This window comes from Periophthalmus magnuspinnatus, chromosome 10 (assembly GCF_009829125.3).
Source record: "Periophthalmus magnuspinnatus isolate fPerMag1 chromosome 10, fPerMag1.2.pri, whole genome shotgun sequence".
Classification (NCBI taxonomy): Eukaryota; Metazoa; Chordata; class Actinopteri; order Gobiiformes; family Gobiidae; genus Periophthalmus; species Periophthalmus magnuspinnatus.
Genome location: NC_047135.1, coordinates 23,069,105 through 23,091,523, shown reverse-complemented (window position 1 = coordinate 23,091,523; position 22,419 = coordinate 23,069,105). Strand labels below are relative to the sequence as shown.

At 37.7% G+C, this 22,419-nt stretch overlaps 1 protein-coding gene across 1 annotated transcript; it reads left to right on the top strand.

Moving 5' to 3' along the window:
- Window positions 1-2,799: 2,799 nt before the first annotated feature.
- Window positions 2,800-21,732, top strand: egf (epidermal growth factor). The gene is made up of 23 exons (XM_033973712.2): window positions 2,800-2,917; window positions 6,425-6,621; window positions 6,720-6,901; window positions 7,519-7,746; window positions 8,652-8,845; window positions 9,120-9,233; window positions 9,728-9,850; window positions 13,669-13,788; window positions 14,091-14,228; window positions 14,443-14,579; window positions 14,944-15,092; window positions 15,244-15,348; window positions 15,433-15,656; window positions 16,281-16,448; window positions 17,101-17,250; window positions 18,089-18,211; window positions 18,283-18,399; window positions 18,470-18,592; window positions 19,460-19,610; window positions 20,000-20,164; window positions 21,110-21,212; window positions 21,282-21,366; window positions 21,536-21,732. Exons 1-23 carry the CDS (start codon window positions 2,800-2,802, stop codon window positions 21,715-21,717), a joined length of 3,396 nt encoding a protein of 1,131 aa, XP_033829603.2. The 3' UTR covers window positions 21,718-21,732.
- Window positions 21,733-22,419: the final 687 nt, after the last annotated feature.

Here is a 22,419-nt window from a genome sequence, read left to right as displayed (position 1 = left end):
ATTATATAAAGGTATTTTTATATAGATTGTGTGCTCTGTTCACAGTTTGTGGATATTGTTGTTTATGCATGCAGTTTTATGATTTGTGATATGTTTTAATAAAATTAAAAACGTTCTGACAATGTTGACAGTTTTTTGCCATTGCACTGTGTACATACTAGATGATAGCAGAGCGCCCCTGCCATCCATGAGGTTGTTGGTTTAATTCACAGGCTGGATAATCAGAAGCTAGTCATATTTATTCACTGTATTTGATGTTTAGAGGCTGCTTCCCCTGCTCTTTCTACAGTTCTAGGTCAAATGAATGGAGATGAAATAGTGGATATATAGCAGTGTGGCACATTGCAGTACATCTATAGTTGTTCCTTGCCTGGAGATGTGTGGGAGGCTTTACAGTTGCAGCACAAATCTCCAGGCAACCGCAGCTGAAGACAACATGTCTGAGGAGGCACATGAAACAGTCAGAACATCAGCGTACTTGAAACTAGAGGATCTCTATTTTGGGCCCTTTTGTTTTCTTTTTGAAATAAACAAGGTTGTTTTTTTAGGTGTTACCCAATTTTTTTCTTGAAACTTCTATTAATAATGTATTAGACTACAGGTGTTGTTATTGCTCAAAAATACCATAAAAAAAAATCCACAGATCTGTTCTGTAAACTCGCCTGATAACATAACTTTTTTCTTATCCCCGTGAAAATATATATGTTTAGTACCAGACTGTGGAACATTATAGGCTAAGAAAAAGATCTACATGTAGACAAGCAGTAATGTGGCTTTAAAGCCCATACACTTACACTATGACACTAACCAATTTCTATGCAAGCAGCTCGTCAGTTGTAATTATACATCGCGGTGAGTTTATGAACACATTAGGCAACTTTGAGAGGCCACATCAGAGTTTTACCATCTTGGTAATGCTAACAAGTAGAATATTAACAGTGCACTTCCTAGTTTGTGGAGAATAAAAATGCTTTAAAATTTGATGTAGACAGCATACAGTGATCTTATTTTGACCCTAAACGCTGTTTTGACAATATATTTTACATTATTACTTGAAAAAAAGGTCACTTTAACAATGTCACTAAGAGATGCCACATTCTGAGCGTCCAAGGGTTGAGATGCTGGGTAAAGGTCGTCGCCCTGCTCGCTCACGTCTGGAGACACAGCCACTTTCTCAGCCGTGTAAATCACCACTGCTCCATGAGGTTAATGTGACCAGGACAATATCCTAGTCAGAGCAGTGTGAATAGAGGTTCAGTTCCTCCTGTCTGTTGCTTGTTCTCCTGAGTAAATAAGAGGACAAACAATCTTGAGAATAAATTACCCCTCCCCCGTTCCCAGTATATGAGTCATTCCAGGAGCCGGGATGAAGTTGAGCAGTCTAGATTCTCATTCACAAACAGGAAAACATGCCTGAAGAAGTTTTAGATGTCATCATGCATGTTGGGGTATTTTAGTGATCTCTCCCAGGCTCTATTGGAACCCTCCGTATGGTTAGCTGTGAGATGCTGTGCAATGCTGAGCCCACAAGCCTATGGCACTCATGCTCCTACACGGCAATTTTCCATAAATATACAAAAACATGATAGAAAGATGTACACAGCAACTTGACAAACCTGATGTGATATATAGTAGTGTCATTAGCAGGATGCAAGCTGCTTGTGTTGTGATAGCACTCTGAAGGGGGAGTGACTTAACACAGGGAGTGGGAGGGCAGCATTACAAACAAAAGCAAAACATGTATTGTTAATACATTGTTTTGGGTGAATATAGCATTTTCAAAACAATCAAAGGTAACATAGTGATCTAAATATATATCAATATCAATATCTTCAATAAAAATGTACATGCAAGGTAATACACTGATTTCACTATAAAACACATGTACAATTGTTGTCAGTTAAAATGACTTATAATAACAAGATATATGACAAATTAATTCCTAACAAAAATTACAAAGTTCACCATATGGATTTTCTGTTTTTTCTTTCTAAACTGGGAATCGCCCATACAGTTATATAGGCCCTGGCCTCCATCTGACATCAAATCAACACAACCTATTCACTTTTTTTTTGCAAGTTTAGTGACAAGTTTTCATGTTTTTCTAATTATTACTTAGTACCTGCGTTCAATAATTTATCATAGTTTAACATAGTCAAGTGATTTGTGGAAAAAGTTAGTTGAAGTACCGCCAAGTTAAAAACAGAAACATATACACAAAATTACCTCCAAAATGCAAGGATAATGGATTACCGGTATATGGATTTTTTTTCTCTGACAGTTTAAACAGTAATTAAAAAAAATAAAGGTGTTATACATTTTTATCTGGCAAATCATAACCTATTATATGCACTTTAAGTCCCTATTTGCAAACGCACACTAGCCACGACCTCCAGGATAAAGATAGGACAAAAGGTTGGAGTAAGGGTACATTCTTGTAGTTAGCTTTCTAGTTGCACATTCAAGTGCCGTTTAAAGTCCCAAAACTGGCATGTGCAAAATTTACCACAGGGGTGAGAGGAATTTCAATCTTTGCTTCCAAAACAGTCTGCCAACACTGAGTCTATCCGTAGTTTTTTTTTTTTTTTTGTCCAGCGATGGTACTGCCCTCCAGTCTGTGACCTCTTAATTTAATTTGCCCCAGCGTCATGACATGACATCTACTGGTGTGAGCAGCTCTGCAGCAACTCCAACTGAAACTTTGGACCAAGATGCCAGCGTTCTACAGAGACTTGTGGCAGGTTTTGGTGGAATTTCTGTATCCCAACGATGAGGAAAAGTGACAAGTAGCACAGGATTATGTTGGCAGCGCTGGTTACTACACTGATCTGTTTTATATTGCAAAGCTCTCTGACCCATGGTAGGGTGTGCTGGGAGGAAAGCATGGTACCTAAGGGAAGGAACAGCAGCTGCGTAGGTGAGTTCTGCACCTTTTCTAAATTGAATAGAAAATAGAATTGACCCTAATATGGCATTATTGATATTATGATATTTATTTAAGTAAAGGTTTTTCCTAATTATGACTTGTTTGGTGGGATGGTCCCTATGGTAAATAATTATCATAGTTTCACTCAGATAAGTGTCAGTTTGTGGGGGAAAAAAAAGTTGAAGAATATTACTACAATACAGGAAGTAGTGATGAGTTCTAAAACAGAATAACAGGAACACATTTTTCTGACAGATTAAACACTGATTTACAAAAATGAAGTTGAGGTAAGGAAGTGAAATTATAAACATCATCAAAATTGAAAGACAAAACTACACAATATTTTAGTAAAATCTTGACTAAGACCAGGGGGCGGGACCACATTACACCGGTTTTAGAATCCCTGCATTGGCTCCCTGTGTGTTTCAGGATCGATTTTAAAGTTCTTTTACTGGTTTTTAAATGTCTTAATAGTCTTGGGCCTTCTTATCTTACAGAACTGCTTTTATCCTATGAACCCTCGCGGCCCCTGCACTCCTCCGGCAGCAGGCTCCTAGTCATCCCCAAAGTCAGGACACACACTCATGGAGAGGCCTCTTTCCAGTTTTATGGCCCCCGTCTATGGAACAGCCTGCCGGAGGACCTCAGGGCCGCAGAGAACATTCAGGTTTTTAAAAGCAGGCTCAAGACCCATCTTTTTAGCATAGCTTTTGACTAGTATTTATCACTTTAGTTTACTTCTCTATTTATTTAGGCTGGCTAGTGTGTTTATGTTGATATCCATGTTTTACTTATGTTTTATTTACTTGTTTAGCTTTGACTTATTTTATTATTTTTAATAATTTTAGATTTGCCAGTGTTTCCTCTGAGGAGCCCTCTGCACCGGGAGCTGTGGTTGGTTGTGGCTCCTGGGCCCTGGCTCGTGGGCCCTGGAGGTTTGGTCTTGACCTCATCTCTTCTCTGGGCCCTGGGCTGGTGTCCTGTGGCTGCGGGTGACCCTGCTCCTGGTGCAGATGGTTCCTCTGGTGGAGCTCTCTCATCTGGTTCATCTTTATCCAACCTATGGCACTTAAACATATTTTAATGAAACCAAAGGTATTTTAACATGTGTTGGGGTGGAGGGTGGGAGTGTGCGTTGGGGTGGGGGGGTGTCTGGTTGTGTTTATTGATGTGTTGGGGTTGGGTTGTTTGGCTGTGGGGTGGTTGGGTGGGTTTGGTGGGTGGGACTGATTTTAATGCACTGTAAAGCACTTTGTGTTACATTTTTCTTGTATGAAAAGCGCTTTATAAATAAAGTTTGTTGTTGTAGCAATGTTTTAGTGAAAAAGTACTCTAACCTGTCATATGCACTTCAATATAGCTGTGGTTCCCAAATTTTTCACTATACAGTGTACCACATAAGAAAGTGCAGTATACTCCTAATACAGACTTGGTTTGGTCTTTTAGTTCTGGCTTAGTTCAAGTTACGTCTCATATGGTATGTGTAGAAGTTTGAACGCACCCTAACCTATAACCAAAGTTGAGGGATCACCCATAGTAAGACAAAAACATGAATAAAATAAGTCTGTATTTACTTGCACTTAAACATTTGATCACTTTTCTCAACGTTTTGTTATTTTGTTGTTGTTGTTGTTGTTTTATATAGTGCATGTGCTGCTAATGACTTAATGGTATACTATATTAAAACAAGATTACAGATGGTAGTGTTGCCACTGTTATAGGTTATTTATATCTTAAGACCAAAATTAGATCTATTTAGCTAGAGGGGCCAGCATTTAAATGCAAACACACATAATTTCCCAGGAATCAAACTAAAGTTAGACAGATGATGTTGACCACAGAATGAACTTGTGATTCAATGACCACATCCTAGCAACCAAGCATCTGTGGCGGAGCGCTCAGACGTCAGAGCGGACATTTAATCATTATGTTTTGTCTGCTAATCATTGCTTCATTCCACTGTGACAACAGCAGCATCTATGGCTCTACTCATAGTTATCAAAGACCACCCTTTATCATCTCACTCCATGGACACATTAGAATTAGAAAAAATAAATAAATCATTCAGAAATAAGTTTAAAGAGCCATTATGTAACTTTTAAAAGGGTAAATTTAAGCACTTTTCTACCTTCAAGGCAGTCAAAGCACTTTACATCAAGGAACCACTCACCCATTCACACACACAATCATGCACCAGTGCACGCAGACACTAAGGGTGAGGGGGGATGAGTTTCTTGCCCAAGAACACAACAGAAACTGAAATCACATCGCAAACCTGTGGGTCAGTAGATCTGGACGCACTACCAATGATGTTTATGTCAAGAGTGAGATTAGAACCGCCAACCTTTGGATCAGATGAATGAAACTTTTCTGTGGAGGGTCCGTCCTCTGCTTGTCTCCATGGAAATGTCATTGCTTTCTCTGGAATGTTCAACAGTATGACATTTAACTGATCCATCTCCATAGAGAAAAGCAGGTGATGTCCCTAGGCCAAAGCAAAAGAAAAAAACAGTTATCTGGTAAAACCAGGTCAAGTTACGAGATATATCTGAGGAGGGTTAAGGGCTAATTACTATTAGAAGTTACATAGAGCATCTTTAAGCAGGTCAAAACATCATCTGCAACTTAATAAATCTAAACTACTTAAAATCTACTCAAATCAAGATAAATATTTTCAGTTTATGTACATTCTCTGTTTTTGCACTGAACTGTCATTGTGTAAAACAGATGTAAGGACAGACTGGTGTAACAAGGCACCATGATCAAGGCAGACCCTCAATATTCACTATCCACAGAGTACAACATGTTACCATCAGAAAGAAGGCTCTGCATCCCCAACTGCAAATTTCAATTATTAGCCAGGTTAACCTGGCTAACAAAAGATTGATATACCACTCTGAATTAAGTTCAACACATTTATCAAGCTGGAACGGCTCTCGATGAAAGTAATTAGGAAAAGGCAGACTGTCATGATGAATATTTGAATCTGATTAGTTGAAGTAGGGCTGGGGGGTTATTCCTAAAAATAAAACTGCTGCTCAAAAAATTAAAAATGTTCTGCAAACTAAAAAGATTGTATTCAGATTCAGATATTTAACACATGGGCCATTGGGGGAAATCGTTTATGAAAATGTATTTATTTTTTCCAAACAAATTGTTTAAACTTCAAATTTGATTCATTGATTTAATCAAGTGTCATAACAGTGGAACAAGCCCTAAAATCTAACTTTTGTAACATCCGGATGAAAGAAAAGCGCAGGCATCTTTCCCTCCACAAATGCACAATGTGCTTACCTTTCCTTTTTCACAAACAAAATAGTCTGTATTTCTGCTAAAATAAGCTGTCACCATGTTTGTTTTAGTTCATTGGGGTGCTTCACTTTTGGCTTTCGCCATATATACTGAGTCTTTCCTGTTATTGAATGTTGGTTATTTGTTGGAGTTTATTACTGTATATTCTAAACTGAAAAACATACTCAGTATATCCTATGTGTTCAGCTCCACAGGCTTTTCTAATCTTTGGCCACGGCAAAGCAATCCACAGAATGCAATTGGATGGGAAGCGACAGAGGCGGCTGGTGGCTGGAGTGGGCACTTCCATCATCATAGACTTTGATTACAGAGAGGAGACTGTGTACTGGGCAGATAGGTATACTGGGCTCATCTACAAAGCACAGCTCGGAGCGCACAAGCAGGTAATTTTGGAAGCTTCCAGGCTGTTTGGAGTACAAGTCTCTCTAACACCCAGAAAATAATTGCAGAGGGGAATGAGAGAAAATGATTTGTTTTGCAGAAAGTATTTTCCTCAGACAAACATATTTCAGGCCTGGCGGTGGACTGGCTTTTGAACAGCATCTACTGGACAAGTGGTGTAAAGGGCAAAATCCGGAAAATTGATATGAATGGGAAAAACGAAAAGACCATTTTGCGTCATCTGACACAGCCAGCTTCAATAGCGGTCGACCCCACCAAGAGGTAATTGTGAAAATGTTGCAAGTTAACTTCAAAAATGCTTTCAACATGTTATGATGAAGAGGTCCTCAACTGAACCGGGTCCCAAAACTGGGCTAGCAGCCATCCATAACCAGACCCTAAAGAAAATTTTTTTAACTTTCAGAATGTTGTTTCTTGCTACCTCCAGTTACCTGTTTTTTACTATGAAAATATAGCATCTAGCAAGCAACATGCACAATAACACAATTTTTTAAACTAAGGTTAGGGTTTGTAAGGATTTTGTTGTTTGAGGAGGAAATTACTTCTAAAATTGCAGCCTTGGTCATTGCGAATTGCGTCCATTGAAATTGCAATTTCAATTTGACTGTGATCTAGCAACTCTATTTCAGACCATATTTGTAGAGATTTTTTACAACTGAAATTGTAGTTTTAACTTGACTAAATTGTCATCAGCGTTGCAAATCAGCTCAACGTGTTTAAATATGGGTCCGGTGCATTCGGCGGATGTTACATTCTCATGGTAACTGGTTTCAGCCAAGTTATTTTCTGTGCACATTATTTACATTATATAACAGGAAATACCAAACATAAATTTTCTGTATTTTTTAAAATTTCTAACAGAAACCTTATAATTGCAGGTTTCTCTTTTGGCTGAGTGGTGAAACAAGCTCCAGTATTCAGCGCGCTAATCTGACAGGCCACATGAAAACCACTCTTATCAAAATAAATGGACAACTCAAGGTGCTGTCTGTGGATCACAAAGACAAAAGACTATTTTGGGTCCAATTTGGTCCAGATGAACAATCTGCAATTGGATCATGTGACTACAGTGGGAAGGTCATACACATTACTGACCATCAGCTTCGGTAAATACACTCATATATCCAATGCAGTACAATAAAACTAGAGGAATCATCACCATGATAACCTATAGTAACAGACATGCAGTTCCAGCCACCATGTTCTAACTGTAAAATTTGATTCATATAAACTCAGGGGAGAGAGGGAGAGTACTTTTTTATAGCAATTATCTTTAAAGCTCAAAAAATGTTTTGCACAGACAGAAAGCTGCTAATAAACACATAGGAAGTAGTCTTTTGTTTACTATCGGTTATCTGCAGCAGTTTCACCCATTAATACTTGATTTATGTAAACCTGACACAAGTGATGAACTACTCTTGCCTTTTTATGTTTTACACAATCATTAGTAACGTTTTGTGGACTGAGTGCCATGGATTTGCAGAGAAAATACTAGGCTTTTGGATATATGTAAGGACAGGGATGAATAATACAGTTTAACTTCGTTGCTTTAGGGTGAGATACACACGAGATGAGCAGCAGGTTCAAAATCACATAAGAGGATCCGAGTCGAGTCACACCTCCCCAAAGTCTGTAGAAGCAAATCAGGCAAATTAGAGTGTGTGGTGGGCTTTAGTTGAGTTTTTGTATTAGCCTACTGCTTTATCTAATGTAAATCTTTAAAAGTTTGCTAATATAAATCAATATTAGATAAATAGGATAATTATCAATGTTTGTGACCATAGAGTGTATTGACATGCATACTCTAATTTTACATTAATTGGAGACAAGTTTGCATGTATGTACTAGATGTATGTATTAGAATTTTGCCCTTTCTACAGTCACAAGATGGCCACCACAATTGCTAGAATATCTATGATTCCTTAAATTTTCCTTTATTTATACCTCATTGCACATAACCTTATACTGTTCTACAATTTGCAACCATAAATTAATTTAAAGTTTCTTCCAGTTCTTTCTCTCTAGGAATCGCCATATTTAAGAACAACTTATATTACAATGACTTTGAATCTCATGGTATAAAACGGGTTAACAAATACGGAGGAGATTATCAGAAGGTGAACAGAAAAGCTCTGGCCAAACCTCCAGTGGACATCAAAGTTGTCCAAAAACAACCCACAGAAGACTCGATTCTTCAATTTTCAAGTAAGGCTTTTGATTGTTTTAACAGATACACAATTAATTTATTTTAACAATAACGCTAACATGTGACGGTTTTATTCAACGATACAGGTGTATTCATCCGTAGAAAGAGACAGAAAATTATTGGGGCAGAATAGTTCTTGAACTACATTTTTAATTTTAGACTTTTTTTTTTCAATCTGACATTTACAATTTAAAGACATGACTGAGGCTAAGCATTCAGAACTTTAAAGTCCAACAAAATGTTTTTTTAAACATGCTTGTTATGTTTGTATAGGTTGTGATAAACTGAGTGGGAACTGTGTGAATGTATGCTCCAGTCCATCTGAGGATGAGGTCTGTCAATGCAGTGAGGGATTTGTCCTCAGTAAACAAGGCACATATTGTGAAGGTAAGACATTTTTTCCACATTTATGCATCTATTTAGGAGAATGGGGAATTCATGCTGAATTTCTTGGAAGAAAAGAATTAAAATATATAGGATAAATAGAATAAAAATATATGGATCGGAACAATTCCTCTTCACTCTTCACTGTTTAGCATGAGTTAAGTCTTTGCTCATACATGATTGGATAAACAGAAAAATAAAATTGTAATTTTTTAAAGAACTTTTTAAAATTTAACTTATAAAAGTGAAATCTGTTTTTATTATAGTGAAGATTTTTTTCCATCTAATTTCTGAGTCATTAAAATTTATATATATATATATATATATATATATATATATATATATATATATATATATATATATATATATATATATATATATATATATATATATATATTTTATTCAAGAAGAAAAAATGTATACTCTTTTTGTTCAAACATGTGAGCGGTCAGTATTGAGCTCCATTGTCAGTGTTAAAACAATTGTGTGTATTGTAGATGTAAATGAGTGTGCCCACTGGAATCACGGCTGCTCTCTTGGCTGTGAGAACATTCCAGGATCCTATTTCTGTACCTGTCCTAAAGGATACACTCTCATGCCAGACAAGAAGACATGCCAAGGTAAATACACAGCACTTATTTATAGAGACAGCCTCTGATTGGTTAAATCAGTACCTAATCTTTTCTTAAGTATTTGAGCAAAATATGCCTTAGACCAGTACAGATATATTGTATAGGCAGCTCTTGAGGTCAAAATATGGGTGCTGCGTGCTGTCTGGATCAAATTGTAAAGCATTTTATTGTCCGATAATGAGAAAGTGCATGTTAACCGCGGAAGTGCTTGATGTTGTTGCTATCGTCCAGGGCACTTGCAGGATTGTTTAGGAAGTTGCACACAATGGGTGACAGAGCACAAATGCGCGCTATAGTCACATAGGCCTATTTTAACATTTTCACTGGTTGCCCCTCCAATTCATTGCTTTTTTTCAGTGCCTCTGTTTGCTCTCCCCTCAGTCTCTCCTACGCGCTTAGTCTGCACATATATACCTGACGCAGGTCTCTGGATGTCCGCGTCTCTCTTTTCTCTGGCTATCCATCTCCACAGAGTTTCATTTAGTATCCCAAAGAGCTGTTGTTCAGTTTCGAGGTTTACTGAATATGAAATGAGAGACAGGTCCGTGCTGTGCAGAGAGAGACGTGAGTGCGAGAGACATAGACTGGTTATTGAATATGCGCACTTGTTTTATAAAGCTATTATTGTGGTACCCACAGGACTGGTGACACAAGAAGAAGAGGGTGCTCTGCGCTTCATAAGTCTCACATTTAACACAAGCCTGCGATGGTGCTGTCTTGTGCTTGTTGGGATAGGAAGGAGACCCAGTGCTTGTCTAGGTTCCTTGCATATCCAAAGTCAGAATCAGGCAGATTTTTTTATAGTTTTATAGGCCTGCCCTCATTGAGGAGGTGCACACTTTGGTCAATAATCACTGCCATGTTGTTCCATGTAACTTGGGAGATCGATTTGGATTCAATTGGGAAATCCAAGATATGCACACTGGGTAGAGGGAGCCACTTCCTAACTTTACCATCAGGATAAAACAGGCTTGTAAACTTATTGAATAATTAGGATGCAAGAAATACATACAGTAAGTGAGGAATAACTTTGGACCACTGCAAACCGTACAAAAAGAACTAGTTCTATTTTTCACTTTTATAAAACAGTAAAAATCAGGTAGAGCATATTTAAGCCACCTGTCAGTCGCACCCATTAGTACCTACTGGTTGAGACTAGTTTCCTAGTTGTACTAGTTGTAAAGAATAGGCATTACTCTTTGTTGTCCAGTCTAGGTGGTGCTCTTAACTCTTTTGGTAAGAAAGGTGACATTTGGCCTGAGACACTAGTTTGCCTCCCATAAAAGCACAGGTCACATACGACCACACAGACTAGGCCTGAGTTCAAACTAGGGTGAGACAGAATGTCCCATGCATCTGTGTCTAAAAATGAAGTTATGTCATTCTATTCTCATTCACCAAGGTCACTTTAAAGCATTCAGTGTGGGTCATCTCTACAGACAATGTGTCACTGTTGTCTAGGCAAAACAAAACAAATAGATGTATGTGACGCTTAACAAAAATATTTTAGTGGCAAAGGCAGTATAGAAAGGACTCTAGTCAGAAAAAAATATGAACAATTTGTGCTAAAACACAAAAACGTTTGCACATCTGTTAAACTATATAATTGTTCAAAGTGTTTCAACTCAAATGGCTCTGTTCACAACAGGGCCTGTTACTTCCTGTCCAATGTTATCCTTGTTTGGTTTTTGCCAATTTGTTCTAAAATTAATAAATGCTAAAAGATAACGCAGCGGAGGTAGGTGTTTGTGTGTCAATGCTAATGCTATCGCAAATTTTGAGACATAATTCATTTTAAAATAATGCCACAAACTGATGTAATCTGCATATAAAAATAATTGGGTACACTCAACTAAAAAAATTATTTTATTTTTTTGTTTATTTTAGAATTTATGTTGAAAGAAATTTTGCTTTAACTTTGAGACACAATGAGCTAGCCAGAACGCTGCTGTGCACAGAGCCTACTCTAAAAGTTGGAATTGGAAGTGGAATTACTTTTGTTATTTGTTCTGTAAATAACAAAAGTAATTCAACATGGCAAATCTTTTGTAGCTCACATTTTGGGTACAGTTTGTAAAAATAATGTCCTGCACTTTGCACAGACTTGACAAAGCCTCTCAGAGCATTATACTGTAGTTATAATTATTCTGCCCTGGGGTAGAGTGATGGAAGTGAGGCTGCAAATCTGTGCCATCAGCCTGTATGATCACAACCAATAAGTCAAGCATATTAATACTAGGGGATCTAGACTAGGGTCAGTGTCTTGTCTAAAGACACAATAAGAGAACTTGGTCCGAGGAGGAATCAATCCTCCAACTTTGAGCCACTGTTACCCTTACACTACCATCTTTCACTGATGATTACTATGCTACTTGTATTATAAGCATTATCAGCTTTAACTTTTCTCTGTAAACTAGCGTTATTTCTGGAGTAATTGCCTACTCTTCCATAAAACATCCCAAACATAGGTCTAATCTCTTCATTTGTAATCTGACAGCAAGCAGACAGCAGAGTTGGAAACTGACTCAATAAGATTAAACCATGAGGTGACATTTTCTATGGGAACATATTTGGTCAGCAGCTTTATCTGCATAAGCTGTTTAGAGCACAGCCAAGCCCAGCACAACACATACAGCCAACTCGCTCACACAAGTCACTATGGCTTTACTTAAAGGGATAGCACAGTCCATTGTATCAGGGGTCAAAGGAATTTATAGACAATTGTAGATTAAAAGAGCCATCAGCCTATTCAAAACTTGCAAAACACAAGGAGTACAAGGAAATGTGGGTAGAGTACAGCTAAACTCTAAAGTAGTAAAAAAGTTAAGAAATGACATTTAAGGGCCTGTACTTGATTTCAAACCATGAGTCAGGAAGATGTTTTAGTTTGAACATTTAGCGCCACCCACCTAGCCCTTTCTGCCACTGTCATATTGCACCATGACACAACTGATACACAGTGATACACAACTGTCTGGGTAGTGTCATGCAGTTGTTTCCAATCTCTCCAATCTCTGCTACTATTTGCCTTTTTGTCACTTTTGTCAGTTGTGTGAGAGAGTGTTAGGCAGTTGGTTTCCCATGATTCTTAGTAACAATGTGCCTGATTGGACAAGAAAAGGTGACCCTGTTCGTAGATTTTGTTTGAGAAAATGCTATGTAAAATATTTCGTTCTTATTTAACAGTGTTTACCGCACAATGCATGAAATCAGGTACAGGCCCTTAATTAAAACTACTACTTGATTACCGAGTAACACTTTGGATGTAAAATGTATTTAAAATTTGATTTAAGATGTAATGTAATTGGGCATACAAAACAATAAACAATCCACAGATTCTGGCATTTCTAAAGAACAGACACAAAAAATACAAATGAATAATATCATAATAATTTAATATGGTCAAGATAAAGCTTTAGTCACTAACAGTGGGAAGAGTAACCAACTTTTACTCAAGTTAGTGTACTGTTATACCATAAAAAATATTATTCAAGTAGGAGTAAAATGATGTCAATGTCAGAAAAAGTTACTGTGAATTACAATGTCTTCAGAAAGTTACAATATCTCGGGGCTCAAGGACTAATATGTAATGTGCAAAACATACTTGGTCATGTGGTATGCAAACAATCCAGTAGAGACTATTTCACACAAGATTATGATTTAACCTGTCCAATTTCACATTTACAGACATTACATCACCCAGTCTACTCCTGCCAAGATTGCAAAAAGGTTCAAAAAACCTTGAATTAGACATAAAAATGAGTCCAGTATGCTGATGGTGTTTTGTATGTTGTGTTTCTCTGCAGAGATCATAGAGTGTGACAGCAGCAGACAATGTGGGAGTGGCTGTCTGGAGGTAGGGGGCAGTGTGGAGTGCGTGTGTCCAGAGGGCTCTGTGCTGCAGGAGGATGGGCAGGCTTGCACTGGTAAGAGGCCTGGACCCACAAGTAAAACATTTGCATTTACTACAGATTTATGTAAAGTGCAAACAAAGTACACAGATGTATACAACTCAGAAGTAACCACTATGGCTGCTGCACTAATGTTGCAGTATGTGGCCAGTGTCTGTCACTACACTACTACTACTTTTTTTTAAATTATTATTATTCTGAAAGTATTACAAAATATGTGGACTGGATGAATGAGCTTTCTTATCTGTACTGTAATAAAATCTTGTATTGATTGGTGATGATGGTGTTTGTAAGCATGCATGTTGTTTGTTGGACAGGCTGCACGTCTGCAGACAGAGGCGGCTGCAGTCAGCTGTGCTCTCCTCTGAACTCCAGTGTGAGCTCTGGGCAGTGGCAGTGTGGCTGTGTGCCTGGCTATGAGCTGCAGCTGGACAGGAGACAGTGCATTGCAGAGGGTGAGACATGTATGAAAGGAGACACATGTGTATACAGTATGAGAAGACACACGTGTATACAGTATGAGAGGATGACACGTGTGTGTACAGTATGAGACGACACGTATGAGAAGAGACACGTGTGTATACAGTATGAGAGGAGACATGTGTGTATACAGTATGAGAGCAGAGACAGGACATATGAAGATTAAACTGTGCTGTACTCCTCATGCAGGCCCACCTCCTCTTCTGCTTGTTGCCACTTTAGTGGATGTGCGCAAGGTCTGTCCTGATGGAACAGGAGAGGAGATCCTGCTGTCAGAGTCCACAGGGAGAATCACAGCTCTGGACTATGACCCGGTCCATAAGGAGGTGAGCTCCTATCTGTGTTTAGCTTTTGGATACAAGTGGAGAATTTCACTCAAGTGTTGAAATTGCAAAAAAGCTGCAATCTATGCAAAGAAATAGGATAAGACAATATCTTATCTTGCCAGCAAGTCCAAATAAATATTTCTTATTTGATATTTCATTTATTTATTATATATTAACTCTATATTTGTTGAAGAATAAAATCTATGTGCACCCTACACACCTACAAGGGTCTGTAGGTGTGTAGTTCTGGTGTGGTTCTTTTGCTCTACCCCTGCTGTTTCTCTTTCTATTTCAGAACTTTCTGGTATTTTTTTTTTTTAATTTTACTGTGTGTTTACTGAGAGTAATATGTGCATACCGGTAGGTGTACTATGTGAGCATGAGCCGAAGGAGCATAGAGCGTGTGAGCGTGGAGGACGGCTCCAGACACACTGTGCTGTCTGAGAGAGTGGAGTCAGTACAAGGGCTGACCATAGACTGGCTCCACCGCACCCTCTACTGGACTGAACAAAGGTAACACTCTCTACACAGGTTATGCCATGCTAGCCAAAACAAAAAACATTAAATATGACTGAGCTTATTAGAGAACCAGAAACCATGACTATGAAGACACTATTATTACTGGCTTTTGCTTAGTTTAATAGAATGACTTATTTATCTTCAGCCAGTCAACAATAGAGTGCAGTCCTCTGACTGGACTGAGAAGAGAAACAGTCATAAGTGATGGCCTCCAAAAACCAAAAGCCATTGCAGTCCATCCCTTGGTGAAGTAAGAACCACTCACTGCAATGTTTGATTGATACATAAATAAAAAATAAAAACAAATAATGCATTTTCCATGTCTTATGTAAAGGAGGTTATTCTGGACAGATGTTGGGTCCAGGCCCATGGTGGACAGTGCCTCTTTAGATGGTGGAGGGCGTGTGGTCGTGGTCAGCACTAACCTTATCTCCCCGAGTGCCCTGAGCTTAGACTTCCCAGAGGAGCGGCTGTGGTGGGCTGACAGCGGCACAGGGCTGGTGGAGAGCGCTCAACTGGATGGATCACTGCGACACACCCTGTCAGGGAAACAAGTAGGTGAGGCTCCTGCCACATTATCTACACAACATGTTTAGTGGATGGATGTGGAAAGGTCGCAGCACTCACACTAACCCTGAGGCTGGCTGTTGGATACTCCCTATTGAACACTGTTTTTCACTTTGCTTACTTGCTTGGTTTGCAAATACTGAACAACAATATTTAACTGCACATAATTGCTAAGATACAATCTGAAATCGCTAAGATACATTCTGAAATAAAGAAATAATACTTGTAATAATAATTAATGTTGTGTCCTTTAAGAGGGGATACTGAACCTACTTACTATAGGGTATTAATTGCTAACATGTAACATATTTAGATCAGCATGTTACCTTTTAAAAATGCTATATTTGTCAACATTTTTAAATGTTTAATAAGTTTCAATGAAGTGGCGTGTGCCCTAGCGGACTCTCTGTGTGCCCCCTCCAGTGTGGGTGACGTAGGATTATGAGCTGAGCATAGGACAGAATCATACCGCTAGATTACTCCAACATGCATGGAAGACATATAACACCACTTCAGGCATGTTTTGGATGAGGGAACAACATTTTAACATGATAGAAAGCTCCAAAAAACATTATAAGACTTTAATCATATCAAACTTAATCTATTTTGCCCTAGCACAAGTGTTTGGCCTAGCAGTGTGGGAGGAGCGGCTCTGGGTGTCTGAGCAGGAGCATCATCAGCTGAGGAGCTTCCACAAACGCACTGGAAAAGAGCTGGAGCATCTCCATAGCAACATGGTCCAACCAGCTAATATTGTAGTGCTTCATCCTGTCGCAAAACCAGGTGATGGATTACACCTAAATGAAATATATGAGCAGTAGGGTTAAATAAAAGATAAACTTGGTTTTGGGTATGAAGTGCAAGGTGCATAGACATCAAATAGACAGATACAATACAGATAATAGAATAAAAATAGGAATTAATAGATTGCAGTAATTTCATAGTCAGTATGGAATTAAAAAAACAAAAAAACAATAAAGTGGTGTGTGCATACTGTGCGTACTGTTTGGAGACTGTTGGTCTGGTTAGTCTTGGTCAACTAAAGGCAAAGATTGTGAATTGATTAGTTAACTAAAAGTTGCGAGGCATGGGTGTGGAAAGTATCACACCAAATATGACCAAAATCCAAAAGCACATATGATTTCACATATAAAATCACCATTTATACTCTAGGTATTTACATGTACAAATGGAGGAATAAACTCACAATTCACTCCCAAATTCTAATAATCCCAGTAAAATAATTAATGGACAAATAACATTCTTGGTCGACTACATCATCTACCAAATAATCAATTAAACAACTAAAGATTCACAGCCCTAATGAGCAGGTGGTGTTCATACAGCAATGTTTTTTAAGTTTTTTCATTTGGCTGACTGACTACATTTCTCCATTATGACATCCATGGTGCTGTGATGCGTTTGGTGTGATCAGGAGCAGATGTGTGTCTTCATAAGAATGGAGGTTGTGCTCAGCTGTGTGAGAGCAACCTGGGAACAGCTCTCTGCTCTTGTCTGCCTCACTACACTCTGTCTGCAGATGGGACAAACTGCCACCAGGGGGAGACAGTCACAAGTCCAAGAGGTAACTTTTGCTTTTTTGGGGTTATTTATACAGTTAGAGCTATTGGGTTAACTTTTTATTTTGTTTAATTTTTACAAATTATTGTTGTTGTTTTTTTTTGAGTATGTTAACATGTATGTTATATGTTAGCATATTTCTGCTTTCATTAGTTTATACTGAAATAACATACCTTTATATTTGTATATTTGTAAAATTGTGGTCATTCCTGTCATTGTAAGTCCACAATTTACGACAGCTTTATGTTTGTTATATTCATCCATCCATCCATTTTCTTCCGCTTATCCGGGGCCGGGTCACGGTGGCAGCAGTCTAAGCAGGGACTCCCAAACTTCCCTCACCCCAATTGTTATATTCAATTAAAATTAAAAGTCTAATAATTAGTCTAATCATAACTATCATAACTATAGTGCAATTTATTTTTGGCCCATGTTAACCTATGGTTGCTAGGTAGGACCAATTAGCTGTACTTTTGTCATATTTGCTGCCTGTACCCAATCAGGAAGTAAAATATAAACTTCACCAAAATTAAAAAAAAAAACAAAAAAAAACAAAAAACAAAAAAAACTAGAAAAAACTAGGCAAGAGTTTCAGTTAAATCTTAAATATAATTATTCTGACCATGTTTCACTGAAAGTTTAGACTAACCTGTCATATGCATTTTCAAGGGCAGTCATAGTTAATAGTAAAGGTGTCGATCAGCTAATAAATATGGATACAGATTCAAAGTAAAAGAAGTAGAAATAACATGCGCAACACTGCACATTTACTGTGTCTGTTTTAAATGTTTATAAGGGAAAGATTTCATTTATTTGTTTGTTTGTTTACCTTTTCATTTCAGAAAACCAAACTCACAGTGAAGAAAGCACCACTGTGATAACTGAAGTTGTGAGTGCCACAGAGAGAATTGATTTAGTCTCCAGTGCAGGCACGACATCCAGCCTCTCAGACAAGATGGTGGCAGGTAACATTATGAAAGCATTACTGAGTCAAGCTCCCCATGGTTCAAATGTATTCAGTGTCCCTGTGTCATAGATGAGCATGAGTGTTCCTCCCTACACTGTGATGACAATGCCCAGTGTGTACAGACAGCAGGGGGCAGTGTTTGCGTGTGCAGAGAGGGCTTTACAGGAAATGGGCACCTGTGTATGGGTGAGTATATTGAAAATGTCTTGTGTCATGTGTTTAAATGTGCTGAATGTGCTGAAGTCTGCTGTTTCAGACATAGATGAGTGTGAAGCTGTGCCGGATATCTGTGATCCAAATGCAGAGTGTGTGAACACTGTGGGCAGTGTGCTCTGTCGCTGTCACACAGGATTTATAGAGGACGGTACCAAGTGTAAAGGTGGGTCCCTCAAATGTTATTATGGCCTGTTATTTTTAAGTTACACTATGGGCACCCAACAACGGAATACTACCAGGTAAGTGTGTGAATTTTTCAGTGTTAGGTGATTTGATTCTTTGATTCAAAACAGTGGCTAAAGGCTAAAGGCAGAGTGGTAAATAATGATTAATTGTTTTGTTTTTTGTTTTTTTTTATTTAGCATTGCAGTTTGATATAATTTGATTCAAGAAATCATAATGAATAATTATTATCTTTTATTTAGCATTGCAGTTTGATATGATCAGCAGAGCATTATTTTTGTGACCTCCCATGCAATGGCAGGGTGACAGGAACTCACAGTCCTGTCCTTGAGTCAGAGCGACAATGTATTCTATTGTAATCTATGTGTGTGCAGCTTACTTCTATTCACCATCATTAACTTCAGCATTAGTACGTTGACATAAAAGTGTACCGGTAATACTAAAGCGCATTGATAAATGTGGATACTTTATAGAGAAGTGGGTAAAATTTTGATTTTCTTTTTGGACACCCCTACTAAATGATTAACTTAAACTAAATAGGCTATGTAGGGTTGAACAATTTATCAAAAGAAAATTGCAACGTCTGCAGTTATTCAGATGTAAAAGATGAATTTCGTCTTTTGCTATGGATCAGACCTGGATGACTGAGGCATTACACAGACAATTATTCAGGTGACATAAAGAATTTAAAGAACTGAGCAGAGAACAACTCTTAAAGTTAAATAATAATTTACTTTAATAAAAATCCCATTCTCTCACATGTTTATATCTCAGACCACATTATATAACTTGTGTCTTAATAAGATTTATTTTCATGGTTATTAATTTTCTTGTCTAAAATTTCTAGCGGTGGTGACAGTTCCTCCTGTGATCAGTAGCATGACTCCAGGACACCACAACAATAATGTGGTGGAGAGGTGCCCGTCCAGCCACGAGTCCTACTGCCTGTACCAGGGAGTCTGCTTCTACTTCCCAGACATGGACTCCTATGCGTGCAAGTAAGTAGAGAGTATACTGTGCAACCAAATCGACCATAGACTAGTACCAAAATGAATCTCAAAAATATGATTATTGGACAGTTTCCAATATGATAACCCACTGTAAATTTGAAAATGTTCTGTTCGCCAAATACTTTTTAAATAAAAAAAAATTGGTAATTTTTTGGGTCCCATTTTGTATTTGACTATACTGTTAGACCACTCTACACACATCTGTTTTCAACTATTACTACATTTGACAGGTTTGAATGTCAGTGGCATTACTACTGTCAACCACTAGATGTCAGTATTGTGCCATGACTCCCATAGTTAGAGGTTACGTTTTCATTCAAAATGCATTTTTTCAGTTAAAGAAAACATAACTAACCTTTAGCTAATCTGTACGTTAGCTGCATGTCTGGCTACATGGGTGAGCGCTGTCAGTTCAGTGACCTGGAGTGGTGGGAGCTGCAGCAGGCCGAGGAGCAGAAGAAGAAGAACGTTACTATAGCAGGCTGCATGGTGGGCCTCATTTCCCTGCTCTCCATCGCTGCCTGCGTCACCTATTGCTACGGGTAAGAGAGATATCACAGTCAAACTCATAACTGATGGAATTGTATATAGTTGATACCCAGACATAAAGGAATATTATATATATATATATATATATATATATATATATATATATATATATATATATATATATATATATATATATATATATATATATATATATATATATATATATATATATATATATATATATATATATATATATATATATATATATATATATATATATACACACCAATACAGTACATGAGCATGTCTGGATGTAGGTTGTCAAAAGTATCGAAAGTCAGATACTAATCAATATTAAAACTAAATACTCATTTGAACAAGAATCGATATTAAAAACAAGTCACACTCACAGGACAGAAATTAACCTTTCCTGAACAGCTTTACAGCTGTATCAAAACACAGGCTAGTTTATGTCCATGGACTACTATGAAACCTACCTGGATTATCTGTTGAAAATCACATTCTATTGTCCAAAGAAAAAGTGTTTTTGTATTATCATTTTGGTATCAGTATCAGTATTAAGTCTATAAGTCTATTCCTTAGTGTGTGTGTATACTCATATGGGTCGATTTCTACTATGCAACTTTCCTGGTGAGAGGTCCATCACCTGCTTGTCTCCATAGAGATGTCGTGCATTACCTAGAATATTCAAGCAGATTATTGTTCTTGCCTTTTTCAATTACAGGTGTGCTAAATCATTCGCAGACAACTTAAATAAAGCTATTCTGAGAATAGCACCAAAGGGCTGAAATATCACTTAACCCATGTTTTATTATGCTATAAGTTTTTGTTCCAATTAATTTGTTTTATCTTTTTGAGGCCATTTTTAAATATTTACAGACACTAAAAATGTTGTATATTCCCAAAATAACCATTGTGATCCATTTTTCAATATACATTTCACCTCTAATTGTAATTGATAATGTTGGTATCTATAGAACTCGGAAGCTATTTGCTAAAAAGCTTCCAGATGACCACATGAGTGAGACCAGTGGGACAGTGGAGAGCATGTCTGTGACCACAACTTCCAGCGCGCCACCGGTAAACAGCTGTATACACTGTTCAAAATCATCACATATTAAAAACATAACCTCCTGCTTTTATTTTCAGTTTTCCATGACAACAGAGAGGGAATTACATACGATAATGGGCTGTCCCAGAAGAGCTGTCTGCCCCTCCTGCTCCTCAGAACCAGGTAACCAATAGGGCTGCAACAATTAATTAGGCTGTTTGCTAACGTGTGCATTGTGTCATCATGGCAACTGTTCAGCATTCTGCCAGAGACATACATGCAGCCCAGCGTGATGCCACAACAATTTTTTTTAACTATTATTGCAATTTGACGATATGATTTCCTCTGCCAGGTGACAACTCAGAAGATTCCGAATTATATGCAAAACACAACAGAGGCTATGAGTGCTCCATGCTGTCTGCTGTCGCCATGGAAACTGATCAGCTCCCCGACTGTCAATCAAGTCCAGTGTCAACCTTCTCGACGTTCAAGCCTCACCAGCAACCCCAGAGTCTACAGCCCCCAGCCTCCTAGCTACAAACGACTCTTATAAACCCACTGTACTCAACTCAAACCTTGCGCATCAACAGATTTTCATGCTTTTCAAATTTTTACTTTATTTGGTGGGATAATAGTTGTAGTAAATGTTTATCATAGTTTTACACTTAAGTGGCCATTTGCGTGAAAAAAGAACAGAAATATAGGAAGCAGCAGAGAGTTCTAATATGTAATACCTCCATTTTTGCCATCAAAACCAAAAATTACATCCAAAATGTAGAAAGTATTTATGCACAAGGAAGGCAAAGTAAGCATTTATTTAACAAAATAAAGGTGTTGTTTTTGTTTGTCCAATCACAACTATTGTATAGTAATATAGACAAATTAACATTATGGTTGCTACAGAACCACATTTAACTACGTATGTCATACCTGCTGTAAAGTAAAATTATAAACTTCAGCCAAATATATATTTTTTTTCACATTAAAAATTACTGACATAAAAAAAATTGCAATAATACCCTGTATGTGTAGCACTCTTGAGTCGTACACATTTTTCACAAATAGACAGAATTCATCTTGCTGGTGAAGTTAATAAATTAGTGACAAGAGATGAAAAATTGTCCAACATTTGAACATAGGTGAACAGTGTGGGCAGAGTTCTGTTTTACTTTTTCCTCGGGGGATGCAGTAAAGAGGTAGCCACTGTTTGTGTGAATGGTCATGTATGTTAGCTTA